The sequence below is a fragment of the Balaenoptera musculus genome, chromosome 1 (genome assembly GCF_009873245.2).
Source record: "Balaenoptera musculus isolate JJ_BM4_2016_0621 chromosome 1, mBalMus1.pri.v3, whole genome shotgun sequence".
NCBI lineage: Eukaryota > Metazoa > Chordata > Mammalia > Artiodactyla > Balaenopteridae > Balaenoptera > Balaenoptera musculus.
In genome coordinates, this window is record NC_045785.1 from 60,689,508 (window position 1) to 60,711,124 (window position 21,617).

Sequence of the window (21,617 nt, forward strand, 5' to 3'; positions counted from 1 at the left end):
AGTCTGAACAACCATGGTTTGTCACTTGTTCTTTCAGGTAAAGATGATGTTTCATGGCAAAAGCAATTAGGTGAGCTCACACTCAATCACACAGGTGTCTTCCTTGACACAGTCATTGAACTATAAAGTATCAGAAGTGATTTATGCATACTACCCGTTTTGTTGCACAGAATATTGCTGAAGGGACTAGATTTAATATTACTAGTCAAAAATAATACTACTCTAATATTACTCAAGGGACTAGATTTAATAAAATTAATAGTTTTTACTGGCTTTATCAAAGACATCCTTAGTGAAAATGGCAGGTTTTTTTTCTTTCTTTCTTTCTTTTTACTGCAAGCGCATACTACAAATGCCAGTGAAGAATACAGTAGATAATAGGTTCAGTTGCCGCTACCTTGATTTGTAATAAGGAGATGCCAGCACTTGTACACCACCATTGCTTTTGCACCATTAGTGCAAATGTCACAGTGGAAAAGGCAAATAATATCTTGTTATTATTTTGAAAAAAAAAAATTGACAGACCCCATAACATTGGTAAGTCATTTCTTAGACTGTGTCTTAGTCCATTTGGCTGTTCTAACAGAATACCATAGACTGGGTGGCTTATAAACAATAGAAATTTACTTCTCACAGTGCTGGAAGCTGGGAAGTTCAAGATCAAGGTGTCAGCAAATTTGGTGTCTGGTGAGGACCTGCTTCCTCATTTATAGTTTGCTGTCTCTTCACTGTGTCCTCACATAGGGGAATGGACCAGGGGGTCTTCTGAGACTTCTTTCATATGGGCATTAATCCTATTCATGAAAGCTGCACCTTCATAACCTAGTCACCTCCCAAAGGCCGCTACCTCATAATGTCATCACATTGGGTATTCAGTTTTGCATAAGAATTTTGGGAGGACACAAACATTCAGTCTGTAGCAGAATGTTACAGGGTGGTGTTGTCTGGTGTGTCTGTCACCCACTTTCCCCCAGCCCATCTCATTCTTAAAGATGTCTTTCAAAAACCCAAATCTAAAACATGTCACAGCTCTATGAAACCTTCAGAAGCTCCTTATTGTCTTAAGAAGTTGACACATAAAACCTTAGAATGGTGTTCAAGGATCTTTACTAGTCATCTTGGTTTAATCTTTCCATACTTGTCAATTGCCACTCCAAAATAGCTAACCTCATTATTATGTTTGTTATGGTGATCTGTGATTAGTGATCTTTGATGTTGTTACTATTGCAAAAAGATTACGGCTCACTGAAAGCTCAGGTGATGTTTAGCAATCTTTAGCAACATTTTTAATTAAATTACGTACCCTGTTTTAGACATAATGCTATTGCACACTTCACAGACTACAGTATAGTATAAACATAACTTTTATATGCACTAGGAAACCAAAAATTCATTGTGACTCACTTTATTGCGATACTCACTTTATTGCAGTGGTTTGGGAGCAAACTCAGTATCTCTGAGCTGTGCCTGTACTTAGAATCCTAACCTTCCAGGACAGGTGCTCTCGTAGCTTAGTTTAACACTTAGAAAGACTTAAAAGGGAGAACCTATATCTTTTTCGTTTGTACATAACAGGGACATGCTAAGGCTTTCAAATACTAATTTTAATTATGACCAATGGGAAATAACAGTGAAACATTTATTTCCCTGAACAAAGTGCTTTTGAACACTTGTAGTAATGCCTCATAACAGAAAGATAAATATTTTGAGTTGTTGTAGTATTTTAAGCATCTTGGTATATAAAATGACCATTACGTTCAATAAGCTTTTTACGTGTTTAGATACATAATGTGATAATCTATATTTTTCTGATTTTTAAAAGCTTATGTAAACTGTGTTGAAGTGGCTCTGCAGTGCAATGCTGTTGAAAAATAACTTTCAGCACCTTATAATAAATTGATTGATGTAATAGCTCTGCTTATTAGATTTTTTTAAACTATTTTATGTTATTAATCACTTTGTTTAGAAGGAAACCTACAAGAATGCACTTATGATTTTTTCCTACAACTATATTTTTTTCTATATACATTAGAGGTAGGATAAATGTGTAACAGTTTTGCTAAGATGATTGTTGACTTAAATTTTTGTTAAAGCTGGAATTCTCAAAAGATGAACACTACTTAATTCTAATAGCATCAATTTTGGTTTTCCAGAATTTTTTTAAATTCTTAATAAGAAAGTGATGGATCTGATATTTTATAGGGTCAATATTTCGCTCAAAATATATTAGTAGTACCTTTTACTAGTCAGACACTGTACTGGTTGCTCAAGGGTACAGTGGTGAATAAGATAGACATATATACCCCTTGTCCTTATGGAGCTTAGAAAAAGGTAGGTAAGCATTACATGAAAATTTCCTAGGATATAGACATGTTATTGAGAGGGATTGCTTTAGTAGATAGTTTCAAATATGGTCAAAAATAAGAGATGAGCAAAACATAAAGTTACTGAATTTTGATGAGACACTACGACTGATGGGTTTTGAAACAGCTGTTCTAGAGAATGATGGCAATACTATGTTAGCACATCAGTAAGAGAAGAGGGAGTCAGTATATAATATATATGTCTACAGTAAGGCACTGAGCTGGGCTTTATAATTTCAACTATTCTGTGATGGAGGTGCTGTTTTTCTTTGCTGAAGTAATACGCTCAAAGAGGTTAAATAATGAATGCTCTCAGTTAACTGGCTTATAAATGAGATTTGAACACACATCTTTTACATCACTAAAATGTCCATCCTTTGGCACTTTGAAAAAGTGAAAGCAAAAAGTTTAAATTGTATTTGAAGTTTTCCATGGAAAGAGGTTGAATGGTCCACTAGAAATTAAATGACCAAGTCTAAGCAAAGAACTGCAATTTATTTTCAATTATTCTTAAAATAGAAAGGAATAAAATATAGGAAAGAGGATCAAAGAACATCAAAAGGTTAATTGCACTTAACCTTTCAGAGAAAGTATGGGGGGGGTGGGGTGGTATGCGGTAGGCACAGAGAGAAACATCTCTTACATGGCAGGAAGGAGATGATGATGTAATGTTGAGGACACATAAGAGTAGAAAAGGCAGTTTGTACAGAGTTGTATGTATCTGTATCATGCCTGCATTGCTTGGATTTCTCTTAAACTGTAAATCGAAGAAGTGGAATATATTTCAGAGAACAATTGGAAATCATAGAAGGCAACGCACTGTATGGTTTCCATTTTTAAAATGGGAATAATAATGGTACATACTTTATTAGGTTTATTATGAGGGTAAATGAGTTAGTATTTGTAAAGCATGTAGTGGGCATAAATAAGTATTCGATAAGTAGTAAATGGGTTTAACTTGCAATAGTGAGGAATCAAATAAGGTGTACTTGCAAAAATGCTATGTAATTGCAAAATGATGCAAATGAGTCAGATATTTTTTGTTTTCCTTCATTCTCTAGCAGTATTTTTAAGTTTGGAGTTGTAGTTTCAATGGGCAAAGTAGGATTGATTTGACAGGTTGAGCAAAAGATTAAAAGGTGAGGAATTCCAGGTGTTAAAAGGTATTTACTAATTTCTAGGATATCAAAGATGTTGTGTGGAGTAAATAAATAATGGCAGGAAGTTACCCTCACTTACTGATGGCTAGTCCACATGTCTGAATCTTTTGTCTGATGCTTATATGAAATAGTCAGAAACAGAGCTAGTGTTTTTCCATTTACATACATGTGTTTGCTTCCTTTTACATTATAAGGCGGTCAAGAAGCAGATCAAGAAGGCGATCACATTCTAAGTCAAGGAGTAGACGACGATCCAAAAGTCCAAGAAGGAGAAGATCTCATTCCAGAGAGAGGGGTAGAAGGTCAAGGAGCACATCAAAAAACAGGTACAGTAAAAAACTATTAACAAACACTGAGTGGGAAGACAAATTTTAGAGTTCCCAACACCCCCAAATACTGCTGCTTTAATGACAAAGAAGAGGTTATGATAGGAGATAGGACTATACTGAGGAAGAAACTGTTGGAGGAGGCTGACATTGTTTTCTTGTGCTCCTTCATAAACTTGAGATTTCTACTTACAGCTGAAGGCCTAGAGAAAATTTCTTTGTAGTAAAAATTCTTAGCTGTTTCTACTGCCTTTTTTCATTTCCTCTTTTCCATTCAACCATTACTAAGGATTTAGTGTTAACAGCCACGTCTCTTGGTATGCCAAAGAGTTTATGGCAGACAGTCATGCCTTTCTAATTCATCTTTATATACCTCATCGTGAGCACCTTTGTAAATATGAATTCAATATTGCTATATTCCAGAGACTGAACCATACTTAACAGTCTTATCCCATGGTTTGGGGACCAGTAGAGAATTAAAGTGAGGATTCATTAAAAAACAGACATCCCCACCTTAACATTGTATTTCAACTTAAACATGCATTCAGTAATTTGTTTTTTCATATAGGGCCAAACTGTTTGAAATTAGGCCTGGTCTTGAGTAATACATACCAAATCACTTTCTTTTCATTTAAACCACCTTTAAAAGTGTTGAGAACTCTGTTACTTGGAAATACCTAGATTTTTTTCCCCCATTTTTTGTTGTCACACAATACAATTTCACAACACTTAATTTTTAACAAATGTCCTTTATCTCTTTCTAAAATATTTGCCTTAATTTTCTAGAAGCAGCCATATGTTTTATACTACTTTACCCATTCATATATTTAATTATGTAATTAAAATAGTAAGGATCACAGGGAGGGGGCAACAAAATTTATTCTTGGTCAGCATACAACTCAAGTGGGGACAGAGGTTCTGGGATAGCTTTACTGAGTGTTCATCCTCTAACGAGGCTTCTACTCATGTTTTAGAGTTAGTCATCTCTTAATTCAGTCAGTCAAACAAACAAGCTTACTTAATGAAACGTCTTTTATACAAGGCAATTAGGCATTCCTTCCCTCAAGGAACTTTCTTTATACTAAGAGAGAGATGAATGTAATTACAAAGGAAGGGCCATTGTTAGGGATGTTGGAAGAGATTTATTGAGAGGTGACTCTTGAGTGTTGAATTCTGATAGATTTGACTGGACTCGGGGGCATGGTTTCAGGTAGAGAATGTTTACAAAGTTAGCATGAATTCTTGAAATAGCAAGTATTTTGGTATAGAAGGACCAGGAAATGAGGTCAGGAAAGTTAAGGAGACAGATCACCATAGAAGGCTTCGTTGTTCACACTAAGGAGTTTGCGGCTGATCCAGGAGGCAACAGGAATGAATTGAAAAGTGATGAGCAGGGAATTAATATTTTCAAGTTTGTACTTCGAAAGATTTCTGATAGGGGGTATAGCATCAATTTGTGGAAAACATGACTGGGGCCACTTACGGGACTATTAAAGTAATCTAGGAATTCGATGATAAAGACTTGAATGAATAGAGAGGATAACTGATGGAGCAGGATGAGCAAAGATGGGAGGGAATGAAATACAGAATATAGGGTGGGATTAGTTTAGAACAACCGAAGAGATACTTTAATCTCTAAAATTATAGAATAGTTGAAAATAGGTGTGTGTTTATGAGTATAAGGATATAAGGGACATATATATATTATAAATATGTATATATTTTACCTTTTGCCTAGAATCTTGGGACGAAAAAATGCTGTGGGGAATAAAAGTAATCTTAGAAGAATCTGTAAAAAGACCTTAGAGTGGAGGCCTGGTTGTAGTAGCAGTCCATGTTGATGTTTTTTTTCTAAAAGCATTGAATAGCCCAGGATATATAGCAGCAGGGAAAAAGTAAGAAGGTTGGCTTCATCCATGAAGAGGTTACATCGGGTGTGTGCTTTGAAAGAAAAACTTAAAATAGTGATGGGGTTTTGGCCTGTCAGTAGAGGATTTAGAGCCAGGGTCGGTTGGGAAACTGGTACTTAGCTGAGAGAAAAACAGAGTGTTGAAGAGCCTAGGGAAAGTTATTTAAACTATTAGCATTTATCGCCACACATACTAAGAAACTGGCCACCATCCTTGTTTTCTTGCCACATAGTCTGCTTTGCTCTTGGAGAGAAGTATGTGGAATACCAGGAAAATAGGATTTTTAAAATTTGTTTACCACAAATATGCCACTTGAGTTACTATTTTTTTTAAGTTTGTATCAGAAAAACATAAAATTTAAGAATCAGATTAGATTTCACTGTACTTTTGTTTTTATTTGTAGTTTGATAGAAATATATATTAGTTGAATCTTCTAATACATTCATAAATTGTTTTCATTTATTAGAGACAAAAAGAAAGAAGACAAAGAAAAGAAACGTTCCAAAACACCACCAAAAAGTTACAGCACAGCCAGACGTTCCAGAAGTGCAAGCAGGTAGGGTGGCATTATGAATTCTTGGCATTTTTTTATGCTTTCATTTTTTTAAGCTTTGTTTGCAAGACTATCAATAGGCTGTGAACATGAAATGTTTTCCAGTACATAGCTACATACTTCAGTGGTGAGGTTTTTTTAAAGGCAATTTGTGAAGAATAACCTAAAGTTCATTTTTCTTTTCACTTAATGTTTTATGGTGTAGAGTGTATTTAAAATAATGTGGAAATTCAGCAGAGGTCAGTTTTTATGTTTGCTATATGCATTTCACATCATAATTTGAATTGTTTGTGTGGGTTTTTTTCCCCTAAACATCTAAGTTTTAATGGCTAAAGTATACTGCATTATCACATTAAATTCATTTTATCATAGTAAGTTATATTTAAAATATCTACATGTTAATACTCAGAATAATTTTTTTCCCATACATAGTGGTTCATTGATAAAATAATTGGAGGCAATGCAAGTTCTGATTTGTGTCATTCTTAGAGTAGTAATTCTATCTTTAACCTGCTGTAGTGAAAATTCAGTGTTGCAAACTTTCTCAGAAAATACATTTTTCACACTTAACGTGGAATTCATATGATAGTAGTAAGGGCTGGCCATACTTAATTCCATTTTCTTCCAATCTTTAGTTTTTTGTTTTGTTTTTAACTTTTTATTTTATTTTAAAATTTTTATTGGAGTATAGTTGATTTACAATGTTGTGTTAGTTTCAGGTGTACAGCAAAGTGAATCAGTTATACATATACGCATATCCACTCTTTTTTTTTAGGTTCTTTCCCCATATAGGCCATTACAGAGTACTGACTAGAGTTCCCTGTGCTACACAGTAGGTTCTTATTACTTATCTATTTTATATATAGTAGTGTGTATATGTCAGTCCCAGTAACATTTTCTTGACATTGTTCATTTTCCATTAAGCAAAAGTAAAGGGTCATTGTACTTTTTTTAAACAGTAAGGAAATAATTCTTCAAATGTTAGGACTCCTAGCATCACTAAGAATCCTTAAATCTTTTACCACAGACACAGGTGAGGCTTAGTTCTCTCAAAATTTAAAGCTGTTGAATTTCTCAGCAAATCATTTTCTTCCAGTCTTGTTTACACATTTTACTGCAGTGTTTGTTTTCTTAATCTTGATTAAATTCACTTAGGAGGTTCACATTATGTATAAATATTAACTCAAAATGGATAAAAGACTTAAAAGCCAAAACTAAAATCCTATTAGAAGAAAATATGTAAGTTAACTTTCATGACCTTGTGTTTGGCAGTGATTCCTTAGATATGACAAAAAGCATAAGCAACAAAAGAGAAATAGATAAGTTGGGGATAATGAAAACTAAAAACTTTTTATATTTCAAAGAACACTCAGAAGGTAAAGACAACTGTCAGAGTGGTAGGAAAAGAATGTTTCCAATAATGGACTTGTATCTAGAATATATAAAAAACTGTTACAGCTCAATCTTAGAAAGAATGTAAACTTGTGCAGCTGCATTGGAAAACAGGTTGGCAATTCCTAAAGAAATTAAACAGAGAGAGTTTTTTGACACAGCAGTTTTGCTCCCAGTGATATGCCCAAGAGAAACAAAAACATGTCTGCACAAAAACTTGTACATGGATATTCTTGGCAACATTATTCAAAACCAGAAGTCAACCCAAATATCCACTAACATGTGTAAACAAAGTTGTACATTCCATACAATAGATTATTATTCAGCAGTAAAAAGGAACCGAAGTACTGATACATGCTACAATATGCATGAGTCTTGAAAACATGCCAGATGAAAGAAGCTAGACACAAAAGACCACATATTGTATGATTTCATTCATATGAAATGTCCAGAATGGATAAATCTATAACGACAAAGTAGATTAGTGGTTGGAGTGTGATAGCTAAAGGATATGGGGTTTCTTTTCAAGGTGCTGAATATTTTCTTTAAAAAGATATATATAAATATATAAAAAAAGAAAGTTAAACCAGATATAAGTGCTCAAGGAAATGCCAGAGTAGGTCTGAGGTGGCAAAGGGGCATAAAAGATGGGATGTGCAATATGTATTTTCTTACCTTAAAAACTGGAGGCATATTGTTTGCCTGTTTATTTAATGGATTTATTCATAAGCGCCTTATCCTATTTAATTATTGAATCATTCTTAAATTATGGCATATTCTGTACATTTTTATTGAATATCTATGGCATATTCTATATGTTTTTATTGTTTGCCACTGTACTACAGTCTATCATAGGGAACAGAATTACAATATAAAAAACATCTTTTCCATCTAAGGAATTTGGAATATTAGTTACACAAAGCAGTACAAGAAAGTGTAAGGTATACAACCCTGACAAACCTTAAATATTTGATGAAGGGAAAGTTCTGTGTAATGCTTCCAGGACAGGGGTCACAGATGACTTGTAAGGTGGTTTTTGTTATTTAAAGCTTAATTTGGAAGCTGAAATGAAGACAACTGAAAGTACAGGGCTTTATTTAGTTTTTTGATTAGTTTGTTTGTGCCTAAATCATATAATGGTCATCTTCCAAGTCCTATAACTTTTTTTAATTTAATTAATTTTAAAAAATTTTGTATACAATTTTTTTTTTATTTTATTTATTTATTTATTTATGGCTGTGTTGGGTCTTCATTTCTGTGCGAGGGCTTTCTCCAGTTGCGGCAAGTGGGGGCCACTCTTCATCGCGGTGCGTGGGCCTCTCACTATCGCGGCCTCTCTTGTTGCGGACCACAGGCTCCAGATGCGCAGGCTCAGTAATTGTGGCTCACGGGCCTAGCTGCTCCGCGGCATGTGGGATCTTCCCAGACCAGGGCTCGAACCCGTGTCCCCTGCATTGGCAGGCAGACTCTCAACCACTGCGCCACCAGGGAAGCCCTGTATACAGTTTTTAAAGGTCACTATCCCCTTACAGTTATTACAAAATATTGACTATATTCCCCATGCTGTACAGTACATACTTGAGCCTGTCTTATACCCAATAGTTTGCTGTCATTAGGTGGGATTTGTTTTTTTGTGTTTTTTTTTTTTTTAAGTTTAGTTGCTGTACAGTATAGCGATTCACAATTTTTAAACATTATGCTCCATTTATAGTTATTATAAAACATTGGCTATATTCCCTGTGTTGTACAGTGTATCCCTATAGCTTATTTTATACCTAATAGTTTTTGCCTCTTAATCCTCTACCCATATATTGCCCCCTGCCTTCGCTCTTCCCACTGGTAACCTCTAGTTTGTTCTCTATATCTGTGAGTCTGCTTCTTTTTTGTTATATTCACTAGTTGTATTTGTTAGATCCATGTATAAGTTATGTCATACAGTATTTGTCTTTCTCTGTCTGACTTTTTTCTTTTTTTTTTTAGCATCTTTATTGGAGTATAATTGCTTTACAGTGGTGTGTTAGTTTCTGCTTTATAACAAAGTGAATCTGTTATACATATATCCCCATATCTCTTCCCTCTTGCATCTCCCTCCCTCCCACCCTCCCTATCCCACCCCTCTAGATGGTCACAAAGCACCATGCTGATCTCCCTGTGCTATGCGGCTGCTTCCCACTAGCTATCTGTTTTACGTTTGGTAGTGTATATATGTCCATGCCACTCTCTCACTTTGTCCCAGCTTACCCTTCCCCCTCCCCATATCCTCAAGTCCATTCTCTAGTAGGTCTACATCTTTATTCCCATCTTGCCCCTAGGTTCTTCATGACCGTTTCTTTTTTTTTTTTTTTGGTTCCATATATATGTGTTAGCATACGGTATTTGTTTTTCTCTTTCTGACTTACTTCACTCTGTATGACAGTCTCTAGGTCCATCCACCTCACTACAAATAACTCAGTTTCGTTCCTTTTTATGGCTGAGTAATATTCCATTGTATATATGTGCCACATCTTCTTTATCCATTCATCTGTCGATGGACACTTAGGTTGCTTCCATGTCCTGGCTATTGTTAATAGAGCTGCAATGAACATTGTGGTACATGACTCTTTTTGAATTACGGTTTTCTCTGGGTATATGCCCAGTAGTGGGATTGCTGGGTCATATGGTAGTTCTATTTTTAGTTTTTTAAGGAACCTCCATACTGTTCTCCATAGTGGCTGTATCAATTTACATTCCCACCAACAGTGCAAGAGGGTTCCCTTTTCTCCACACCCTCTCCAGCATTTATTGTTCGTGGATTTTTTGATGATGGCCTTTCTGACCGGTGTGAGATGATATCTCATTGTAGTTTTGATTTGCATTTCTCTAATGATTAATGATGTTGAGCATTCTTTCATGTGTTTGTTGGCAATCTGTATATCTTCTTTGGAGAAATGTCTATTTAGATCTTCTGCCCATTTTTGGATTAGGTTGTTTGGTCTTTTTGATATTGAGCTGCATGAGTTGCTTGTATGTTTTGGAGATTAATCCTTTGTCTGTGTGACTTATTTCACTTAGCTTAAATGCCCTCCATGTCCATCCATGTTGGTGCAAATGGCAAAATTTCATTCTTTTTTATAGCTTACTAATATTCTATTGTATAGATACAGCACATTTTCTTTTTCCATTCTTCTGTTGATGAACACTTAACATAGCTTCCATATCTTGGCAATTGTTAAAAAATGCTGCTGTGAACGTTGGGGTGCATGTATCTTTTCGAAATTGTGTGGGGTTTGGTTTGTTTGTGGGTTTGTTTTTTTCTTTTGTTTTTTTATGGTTTTTTTTTTTTTTTGGACATGTACCCAGGAGTGGAATTTGGGTCATATGGTAGTTCCATTTTTAGTTTTTTGAGAAACCTCCATACTGTTTTCCACAGTGGCTGCACCAGTTTACATTTCCACCAACAGTGTAGGAGGGTTCCCTTTTCTCCACGCGCTCTCCAGCATTTATTATTTTTAGACCTTTTGATGATGGCCATTCTGACCAGTGTGAGGTGACAGATACCTCAGTTGTAGTTTTGATTTGCATTTCTCCATTGACTAGTGATGCTGAGCATCCTTTCATGTGTTTGTTGGCCATCTGTGTGTATTCTTTGGAGAAATGTCTGTTTAGGTCTTCTGCCCATTTTTTTGATTGGGTTGTTTTTTTGATATTGAGCTGTTTGTATATTTTGGAGATTAATCCCCTTGTCAGTCTCATTGTTTGGAAGTATTTTCTCCTATTCTGTAGGTTGTCTTTTTGTTTTGTTTATGGTTTCCTTTGCTATGCAAAAGCTTTTAAGTTTAATTAGGTCCCATTAGTTCATTTTTGCTTTTATTTCCTTTACTTTAGGAGATGGATCCCAAAAAATATTGCTGTGATTTATGTCAAAGCGTGTTCTACTTTTCCTGTAGTTTTATAGTATCTGGTCTTATATTTAGATCTTTAACCCATTTCAAGTTTATTTTTGGATAGGGTGTTAGAGAATGTTCTAATGTCCCTCTTTTGCATGTAGCTGTCCAGTTTTCCCAGCACCACTTACTGAAGAGACTGTCTTTACTCCATTGTATATCTTGCCTCCTTTGTCATAGATTAATTGACCATAAGTGTGTGGGTTTATTTCTGGACTCTCTATTCTGTTCCATTGATCTGTGTGTCTGTTTTTGTGCCAGTACCATACAGTTTTGATTACTGTAGCTTGGTAGTACAGTCTGAAGACATGGAGTATGATTCCTCCAGCTCTGTTTTTCTTTATCAAGGTTGTTTTGGCTATTTGGGGTCTTTTGTGTTTCCATACAAATTTTAAAATTATTTGTTCTAGTTCTGCGAAAATGCCATTGGTACTTTGATAAAGATTGCATTGAATCTGTAGATTGCCTTGGGTAATATGGTCATTTTAATAATATTGATTCTTCCAGTCCAAGAACAGGGCAGAACTTTCCATCTGTTTGTGTTGTAGAAGCAGAATTTTTTTTAAGTCAAAATTTAAAGAGAGAGGAGAGGTACATCTTAAAAAGCTAATTGCTCAAAGCAGGGCGTGAATTGGGCATGGTTTGCTAGACAACAGGAAGTCAGTTTGATGTGTGTTACTGCTAACTCTAGTTCTCTAAATTTTACCTAATGATTTAGAAGTAATTTTGAATTTTATTAGCAACTGCCTTCCATAACACAGCATATTATCCTATACATGTTCTGGCCACTGAATGAATCTAAAACTGATTCCATAGATAATAATTTACTTCAGACTGTTTTTCCTTGAGTTAGAACTTTTGTTAATCAGTTTTTCCCCAAGTTTAACATTTCTAATGTTTTGAGGACATAATGTCTTTAAGACATATTGCTAGAAATTAGGGTTTTCTTGAGGGCATTAAAGGAAAGGCACATAGTTTGCAAAAAAGAATTGCAGTTTTCTAGTATTCATTTGCTTCTTAGGCTCAAAACAGTATTTGAAAATGGGTCTTTCGTTGTCAGAATTCTGTTTCTAGTGGAGCTCCATCATAGACACATCTGCTATGATGTGTCTGCAGTTTTTGGATAATACTGTATTTTAAAGTCTAGTTTGCACATTTGTGGTTCTAGAGAGAGACGACGACGAAGAAGCAGAAGTGGCACAAGATCTCCTAAAAAGCCTAGGTCTCCCAAAAGAAAATTGTCTCGCTCACCATCCCCTAGGAGGTAAGAATATTAATCTTTTATTAAATCTGTCCTGTTTTTCAGGAACTGTCCTAGAGTTTTTCTTCCTTTTCAGGAATTAAAATGCTTAAGAATGTGCTGATATATTCTCTTCATGACTTGAGACTGTGTTATAATAAACACTGTTTAGGATTGGGCATTTTAGACCTGTAATCAAGTTATAGTCTTCTCCCCTATATTACTGATATACAGCTTGTATCGAGTGACTTGAAATTGGATCTTTGCTGTCCTCTTTATGGCAAGTGAACGTGGGTCAAGTTTGCCATCTAAAACAAGTTTAAACTTATTCCTATTTAATTAATGGTGAAAGTTCTTGAGCGGTTCGTTTCAAGCATCTTGTCAGCATTTTACTGTCATCCTAGACATAAAAAGGAGAAGAAGAAAGATAAAGACAAAGAAAGAAGCAGAGATGAAAGAGAACGATCCACAAGCAAGAAGAAGAAAAGTAAAGATAAGGAAAAGGAACGGGAAAGAAAATCAGAGAGTGATAAAGATGTAAAAGTATGTTTACAAACTAATTTATTTTGGTGTTTTGGGTGTTGCTGGTACTTTAAAGCAGTGATTTTCCTGTGAAGACGTTTACTGTTATTATTCTCCTTGGCAAAGCAGGTTACACGGGACTACGATGAAGAGGAGCAGGGGTATGACAGCGAGAAAGAGAAGAAAGAGGAGAAGAAACCGACAGAGCCAGCTTCTCCTAAAGCAAAAGAATGTTCTGTGGAAAAGGGAACTGGTGATTCACTAAGAGAATCCAAAGTGAATGGCGATGATCATCATGAAGAAGACATGGATATGAGTGACTGAATATTGCCTCTGTGGGAATCCACCTGTACACATGCATCAGTGTCATTCCTCTGTGTGATTTCTTAATGCTGTATTTGTTCATCTCAAATCTAGATGTATACAGCTCTGAGTCATAAATGGTTATAAAGCTCTTGATGTTGATATTAGTTATTTACATCCAAAAGCTTTTACAAAAATGATACATGGGTAACCAGTTCTTGACAGGTTGAAATCTGATTGAGTAAACAAGCAGTTTTACTATTCTGGTGCTGCTTCATAACAAAAATGAAAAGCTGCATGCATCTACAGCAGGCATGGATTGTTTATGTTGTATGATCTTTATTAAGTTCACTTATAGTATTTCTAGAATTTGATTCATTGCCGTAATAGAGCCATGTAGGGAATGCACTGATTGCATGTTAATTGTGGCAGGAATATCCTAAATGTCATTCAAATCCTCCAACATGATGGATCTACTTATGGTCTTGTTTGTTGACATGACAAATTAACATTCTTATAGTTACATCTGGAAATGAGCATTTGAAATAGATAATCCTTTAAGCCTTGTGGCTAAATTTTTGTGGCTTTTGTTTAACTTTGAAAGGTTATATATGCACTAACCTTTTTTGATGGCTATAATTAGGCTTTAAGTACAGAAACAAGATTTCAAATGAAACTGTCTTTGGCAGTAAGTAAATAGCATATTTTGAAGTAGAGTTGTATACTTTTTCATAAGGTGTTTGGGAATTTTTTTTCCTAAAATAATTTATTGAACATCTACATCAGTGAAAGTTATCTGCCTATCCTGAAGTCCATCTGTAAAAGAAAGTTATCTCTTGTCCTGATTTTCAGTTGTCCACTCTTTTATTAATTTGTTTTAATCTCATTGTTGGAAAAGGGGGATAGTGCATTTTAAATTGACCTTCATATGCTTTTAAAAATAAGACAAATCTACTTGATAATGTACTTTTTATTTGATCTCGAGTTGTATAAAACCAATAAATTTTGTGTTACTGTTACTGCAGTAGTAATCTTATGCACACAGTGATTCCATGTTAAATGCAAAGTAGTTAGGCAACTGTTTTCTTACAGGAGTTTCCAAGCTTCACTTTTGTGCAGTAAAAACAAAAGTAGGCTACAGTCTGTGCCATGTTGATGTACAGTTTCTGAAATTGTTTTACAAAACTTTGATAATAAAACCCTTAAACTTATGTTTATGTTCCTGTAAAACCGTATTTGTATTTATTTATGTTGTTGAATGTATGGCATTTACCTCATTCATTTTACATATCAAGTTCTTTTTCCTTTCAGTCCACATATTTTAATATAGTAGTAAGATGGAATCCATCACTGTAGTGATTAGTTGCCATTAGAATTGTCAAAATTAGTTTAATTTCTATCTAAAACAGTCTTTTTCTAAGTGTAATTTTCTTTCTTATATTTTGGGTGTAGGACTTGGGTTGAGTAAAGCAATGAACTTTAGGATAAACAAATGATCCCACCTATATCTAGTAAATTTATATTTTTGGTGAATATAAACATACTTTTCTGGAATAGTATAGAAACTCAATGGTATGTATCTACTGTACAATACTAAATAGTATATTTATTCATTTATGAAATGAGTAGTGTTTGAGTGGCTGGGATTAAGGGGAAAATGAGACTTGGAATTGTAGCTTTTATCCAAATTGGAGTATAATTTTTTTTTTTTAACTTTTAAAATTGAAATGCCGTATAGATAAGCCAGCATTGTTTTTACAGTTTGTAGTAACTTTTTAAAGATTTTATGGAAGGGAATTTTGTCTGTAGTGAGTAAGATGTTCTAGTAATGGTCCTAAAAATCACTGCATTTTTAAACACGAAGTTGAACTCAAATGACATTCTTTAAACTTACAAAAAATTTTAGTAGAAAAACATTTAAAGATTGAACTATATGATATTGTCGGTTTTGTAAGTCAAAAACAAGTAAAATATTGGCAGTTTCACTTGGTTAAGCCTAATACTACTCAAATTTTATTCCCTCACTTGTAGTCTTTGAATATATAGTACGCTAATTTCTCAAAAGGGATTAAGAAATTTTGGGCTTTAAAATAGTACAACTAACTTAAGATGCTGTCGTGAAGGGAGTCTATACTTAGGTTATTTTTCAGTGAACATTTATGCACAAAGGTAGGGTTGCACGGGACACAAGCCTTTAACACATAACCAGTCGAAATTAAGTGAACACTGCCTCCACACTGAATTTTGTTCTGTACTTGGTAGTGAAAATGATTTAAAAATAAAAGTGGTTTTGTTAGAAAAATGTTTGTGCTATTTATTTGCTTAAATTCTTCATGAGTGAATGAGGTAGTAGCTATTTAAGAGCCTAGTCATGAATTTCAGCTTCATTTACAGCTGGGTAGACCTGTGGGAGACCTGTGTTTCCTACCTTCATTTTCCTATCTGTAAAATGGGAGTGATATCTACCTTGTAAAGTAGTTGGTAGAAAAAAATGTAGCCCTGGGTCAGTGTGCCTGGGTCAGTAAATGGTACCTGCTATTTAATTATGGAGCTTTTCAAAACTATATGAAAATTTAGTTTGGGGTAACGTTTTAGCAAAAGCACTAAAATTGCATGCAGATATGGCTATGTTTCCCTTTACAGTTTTGTGAATATAGGTTTTGGATAATAAGCTCCCTGGTAGTGATTCTATGTGGAAGGTAGAAGAATATTAGTTACTTAGGGAAGAAAGACAAACTGGGCTTCTACTAGAACAGTGAAAACTAATTTTACATTCACCTTGGAGTTGCATCTTAAAACTGATGTTCTGCTCTCAGTGTCATATAGCCTGTACAAGCCTACTTTTCCTCTGGCAAAACAATACCACTTTCTTCACTTGGGCACCAGATTAAGTGGTCTATGCTGTTTGAAGATTGATAGACATCTTTTAAACTGGAATTGAGATTTCTGTTCCTTTTGTCTCAAATCTAGCTGGTGCATTTCACTCCTGTCCTAGCTAAAATATTTTCTCTAATCAAGCACATGTAGTTGTGTTTAAATATGGAAATTCTACTGATACTTTTAAAGAGCATCAGGATATGTTACTAAGGGTTTATTAGCAGAGGTAGTTTTTAAATGAGACTAATTCTGGAGTTGTTGATTTTGAGTCTGTTTTACTTAGTTTTATTTTCCCATTTTCATTTTATAATATCAAAGTATATGTAAAATTCATTTAGACATTCTTTAGCAAAACGTGTGAACCATGCTAATTCTTTGCTAGTGGGAATATTCTTAAGAATATACTTAAAGGTTATAGTAGGCGTTAAATATCAAGTCTCGGAAGACAAGCATCCTGTAGGTTAGCATCATGTAATTTTGTTCTTATCAATCAGTCAGCATTCAATCCAGGGAGCCGAACGACCCAAAAAGATTTGTTGATGGAGATTTGACCTTAATTGTGGGAGCTGGTTTAGTAGTCTCAAAGTTGTCTATGCTGTGCATCTGATGCTGGAGACTAAAGCCCACAGGCAGTCAAGAAAAGAAGGATAGTTGAGAGGGGTAAGAAGAAGCTGGAACCCACAAGGATGGGCTGAAACTGCAGGACCAAGCAGATAAGCCACAACGTGTATGAACTACGTAATTTCTGCTTCACTTCTTCAAAATTCCTAACACTACCTATATTCATTACTTAAAACATCCCCGCCAGTCACTGTCAACTTTCTTCAGTGACCAAGAATTCTGTGGGAGGTACAAGTGCGTCTTATTTTTGTGTTTTTATATTACACAAAGTTTCTGCGTTAGGCTAATTAATCATTTTCACCTGCAAAACAACGAGCAAATTCAGGAATGATTGCCAAATACTTTTCTTTAAAACCCTTAGGAAATTTGCTTCAGTTTTTTTAGGTGCTGTGGCAAAAGGAAAATTCTAATTCCATGTACCATATGTGCCATTATGGCCAGAAGTACTATTCCTAAAATGAGCTCTAACAGTTTTTTTTAAAGTTCATCACTAGGTAGTACTGTAAGGATGACCACATGATCTAAAAAGTGTGCTATTGAGATGACATTTTTAGATGGCATTCTAAGATACTATTGGCCCAGATTTCTGATATAAAATGCTTTACAAAAGCAGTTTTTGCTAATTCATAATATACAAATGATGGGCTTTTACTGAATTTAGTTTTAATTTCTTTACAAGTGATTTAATACCTCCTGTCCATTTATCTAAGTTTCACTGTCAGTTGTCTTTGAAAGTTCCCAAGTATAGCAACTTTGGTAAGGATACATTTTGTTAATTTTGGAAAACACAGTTAAGATAAACCTTTTGCTGGAGTTAAGCACAGGCATAATGTGTCCATACTAAGTAATTTGCTCAATTTCAGAGGCTAGCATACTACAAGTAGGACTTTGAATTCACCTCGTTTTTTACAACTTTTTCTCAACCATATTGTGACAAAAGTTAACAGCAAAAGGAACTCAGGATTTTCTTAATTCAGTATTTTCTTTAGTCCTTTTGTGGCCTTGAAACAAGCTCTTTGTCTGCTTTAGGCTTAGTGAAAACTAGGCAGAAATTTCACTTAAGCACTCATTATTCACCACCCTTCCCCAAGATGTGAATGATAAGCTGTGCATGAATAACAAACACTATGAAAACACATTTTTATTAGTGTGAGTGGGGCTCAATACCAGTTCTAAGCAGGAGAAAAACTGAATAGTTTTTCAGCTTCTGTTGGCTATCAGCTTCTCTGAAATGTGTTCATGTCTAGACAATTGTATGTAGCTATACTCACAATAATAAGAGCATCAGCTTTATGCCTCCCTTCTTATGAAGCTTGATAATTTTCTGTACATGAATGTCTAGACAGGCAAACTGTCTCTAGGGAATTTTCTTAAAGATAAGAATCCCATATTCTTTTGAAAGCATACTGGTGGCAGGATATACTGAACATTTCTAAACGGCCATTTAAGGTAACCATTTTATAGCCCCCCAATTTTAAACAACTTTTTCAGTCACAAATGGAAGGCAAAGAGAATTTTATGAACCTACATTACAAAATCTAGATTACCATGTAAGAGTATCAAAATATATAGCGTTTTTATCTACTTACTTGAAACACGGCATATAGCTTCATTCATTAGCTGTATTAAAAGGCACATTTTGAAAAGTCTAATACTGTGAAAAGTTTATTTGCATTAAATAACTCCTATTTTTACCATCATAAGAGATACTGACATTTGCTTGTCCTTTGTGATCAGATAAAAGACATTTTGGAATGGATAATCTCTACTATTCTTTATGAAAGAAAAAGTTAAAAACAAAATTCAAGTGCAAAAGTTTTCAGTAGTCTTCCTACCTCCAGTGTACCCCAGCAAAACAGTCATAGCTTTTAGGAAATTGATAAATCCCAAGCTGCAATTTACCATGTTTTTTCCCCACTGAATTACAAAAAAAGTCTGCAGTATATTCCTGAAAGTATACCATATTCCCACAAAGTAAGGGAGCCTAAAAGCTACAGTGATCATTGCCTTTCAGTATCTCAAACCTCATATAATCATTGACAGGATAACAGAATCTCTAAGTCCAACAAACATTCCCAAAATAATAGGGATCAACTTCTATTTAATAAAACTAGTCTTGGTTTACCCACCCTTTCCACAAAATTCAACAGACCCACGTAAGGTAGAAACTGGTCTTTGAATTTTTAACTATGATTATTTTTCTTCATTATAAAATGTATTTAATAAAATGTCAACATATGCAATGTAGTATGTACCAGCATGGAAGATGCAGCTTTAAAGATGTTTATTACAAAATTTTTCTTATAGTTGATGCTTCGGATTTTTAAGTCATCTCTTCAATAAAGGTCTCTAAACATTCAAATTATTTAAAATCCTGAAAAAAGTTACTGGTCACTCTAAAAAACTTGACAGATGCATTCTGACACATTTTTCAAGATACATTTAAAAAACATTTCTTTAGCTAAGCTCTTTAATACAACATAACATTTTATGACTGTTATACATTATTCTCCCTAATTTATTGTCATTCTTGGACCTTCAAACCATCTTGGAATAAGTATGAAAAATTTTATGTGCAAAAATGAATAATGCATGATTTTAACACTTTGGAGATAATTAAAATCAATAAATATTTTCTTGTGACTTACTTAAAAAAATAAACAGTAGGAATTGTCAATCTTGTGTATGTTTCTGGAATTTAACTTGTAACAAATATATTCTATTAGCATATAAAATGTTTTTACCTTATTTTGAAAGCATTAAATATGTAGGGATGCCCAAAATATGTGGATTGTTTTTAAAACTGACACAAATGCATCCATATTCCACTAAAAACAAAATAATCAGAATGATGTGCACTTATTAGGAAGCAAGTTTAAAAATTTGGAATTTTTTTAAAGTGCTCAGATTTGGAAGAAGAATATCTTTAAGCATGCTTATCATGAACACAAAAAGGACTTTTAAACTCAAGTTTAGAAAAAAAAAGAGTTTCTATGAAAGGAAGATTATTAACAAACATTTTCCATTGAAGAAAGAATTCAGGTAAAAACAAATAGCACCACAATGAATTGCACTAAGGTGCTAAAGGAGGTACCTTATTCCCTGCAGAGAGAATGCTCCTTCTGAAGTGTATTGCAACATATAAATGCAATTGTTTAATGGTTACCATTTGGTTCATTCAGCTACAGAAAACTGCATTCCTTCTAGTTCATTATATTGAACAAACATTCAAATTACTGTACTATACATAATGTTACATACTTTACATTTTATGAAAACAAAGCTTGAAGGAATATTTATAAAGGTCACCTTGAATATAAGATGACAAGTTTAAAAGGGCTTCATATCTCTTAAGACATTTAATTTATGTTAATGGTCCAGGAGTGTTTTAGATATAGATATAGATATATTTATATGCATATATATTTCAACAAGAAGTGTAAAAATTTTTAAAAACAAATCACAGCACTCATAGCTGTTTTACATAAGAAGGACTTGGGGTCATTAAGGTGTCAAACTATTACACTTATAATATGTATATTTTTAAAAAGACTGAAAATGGCACATCAGGAAACTTGCTGGAATTCTTATTAGAGGCCCATTTCATTATATCATATCACTGATGTGTCGATCCAACATAATTCCCTTTTCTTCGATGAGAACATTTGTCCCTTCCATTTGAATTCACTTCTGGGGTCTCTGCATTCTCTAGCTTTCCTTGGTTGAATGGCATCATTTTCTGTGTCAGTTAAAGATCAGGAAAACGGCTTGGGTCTTCCTTGTAGTCTTCAGGTATGGTAAAGATAGAGCCATCAAATTCATCATATCGAAACTCCTGAAAAGTCACAGTGGCTGTGATCGTAGGAAACACGGGTATATCTAGAGAGGACAATCAATGATAACACTGTAAAATGAAATGGTAACCTATTTATAGACGATGAAATACTATTAGAGATATCTATACTCCTTAAAATGTAAAAAAGTGTTATTCAAGGACCAGGCAAATCCTAATACACGTCTAATATTGAGTATGTGTGTTTGCAGGAAGAGTTTGGCTACTTGTGAGGAGAGAAAGACACCAAGGCATCAACAATTACATCAAAAACTCAAGGTCCCACTGCTTCCCAGTCTTAGCACTATGATGGCAGATTCCACTAGACTATTTTTTCTTGGGGCAAAGGGATGGCTACATTTGTACTTTTTGCATTCTGATATCTTTTCTTCAGATTGCAGTGTATATACTCTGAATCTGAGCTGATTTTTTTTTCATTTAATACAAATGAAATACATTCATCCTTTTTTGTTTTAAAACACTATAAAACAATCCATCACTTAAATATATGGGATAAAAATAATCTCATCAGAATTGGAGTAATATCATACCACCACAGCCTAATATTCTTCTAAATAAAATACATTTCTAGCTG

At 34.3% G+C, this 21,617-nt stretch overlaps 2 protein-coding genes across 13 annotated transcripts in view; one reads left to right on the forward strand and one right to left on the reverse strand.

Moving 5' to 3' along the window:
- SRSF11 (serine and arginine rich splicing factor 11) overlaps window positions 1-15,425 on the forward strand; it is a 47,235-nt gene extending 31,810 nt beyond the window's left edge. For 8 of the 12 annotated variants that reach the window (XM_036856102.1, XM_036856137.1, XM_036856157.1 and 5 more), the window contains 5 exons: window positions 3,718-3,849; window positions 6,226-6,315; window positions 12,775-12,891; window positions 13,272-13,410; window positions 13,516-15,425. In XM_036856102.1, coding sequence (XP_036711997.1) covers window positions 3,718-3,849; window positions 6,226-6,315; window positions 12,775-12,891; window positions 13,272-13,410; window positions 13,516-13,713 — 676 coding nt within the window. In that variant the 3' untranslated portion in view covers window positions 13,714-15,425. The remainder of the gene's footprint in view (window positions 1-3,717; window positions 3,850-6,225; window positions 6,316-12,774; window positions 12,892-13,271; window positions 13,411-13,515) is intronic. The other 4 variants (XM_036856122.1, XM_036856147.1, XM_036856111.1 and 1 more) reach the window with 4 other exon arrangements.
- A 3,417-nt stretch (window positions 15,426-18,842) lies between these two features.
- ANKRD13C (ankyrin repeat domain 13C) overlaps window positions 18,843-21,617 on the reverse strand; it is an 82,646-nt gene continuing 79,871 nt past the window's right edge. The window contains exon 13 of the mRNA XM_036857340.1: window positions 18,843-21,069. Within this exon, the coding sequence (XP_036713235.1) occupies window positions 20,939-21,069 (131 nt within the window). The 3' untranslated portion in view covers window positions 18,843-20,938. The remainder of the gene's footprint in view (window positions 21,070-21,617) is intronic.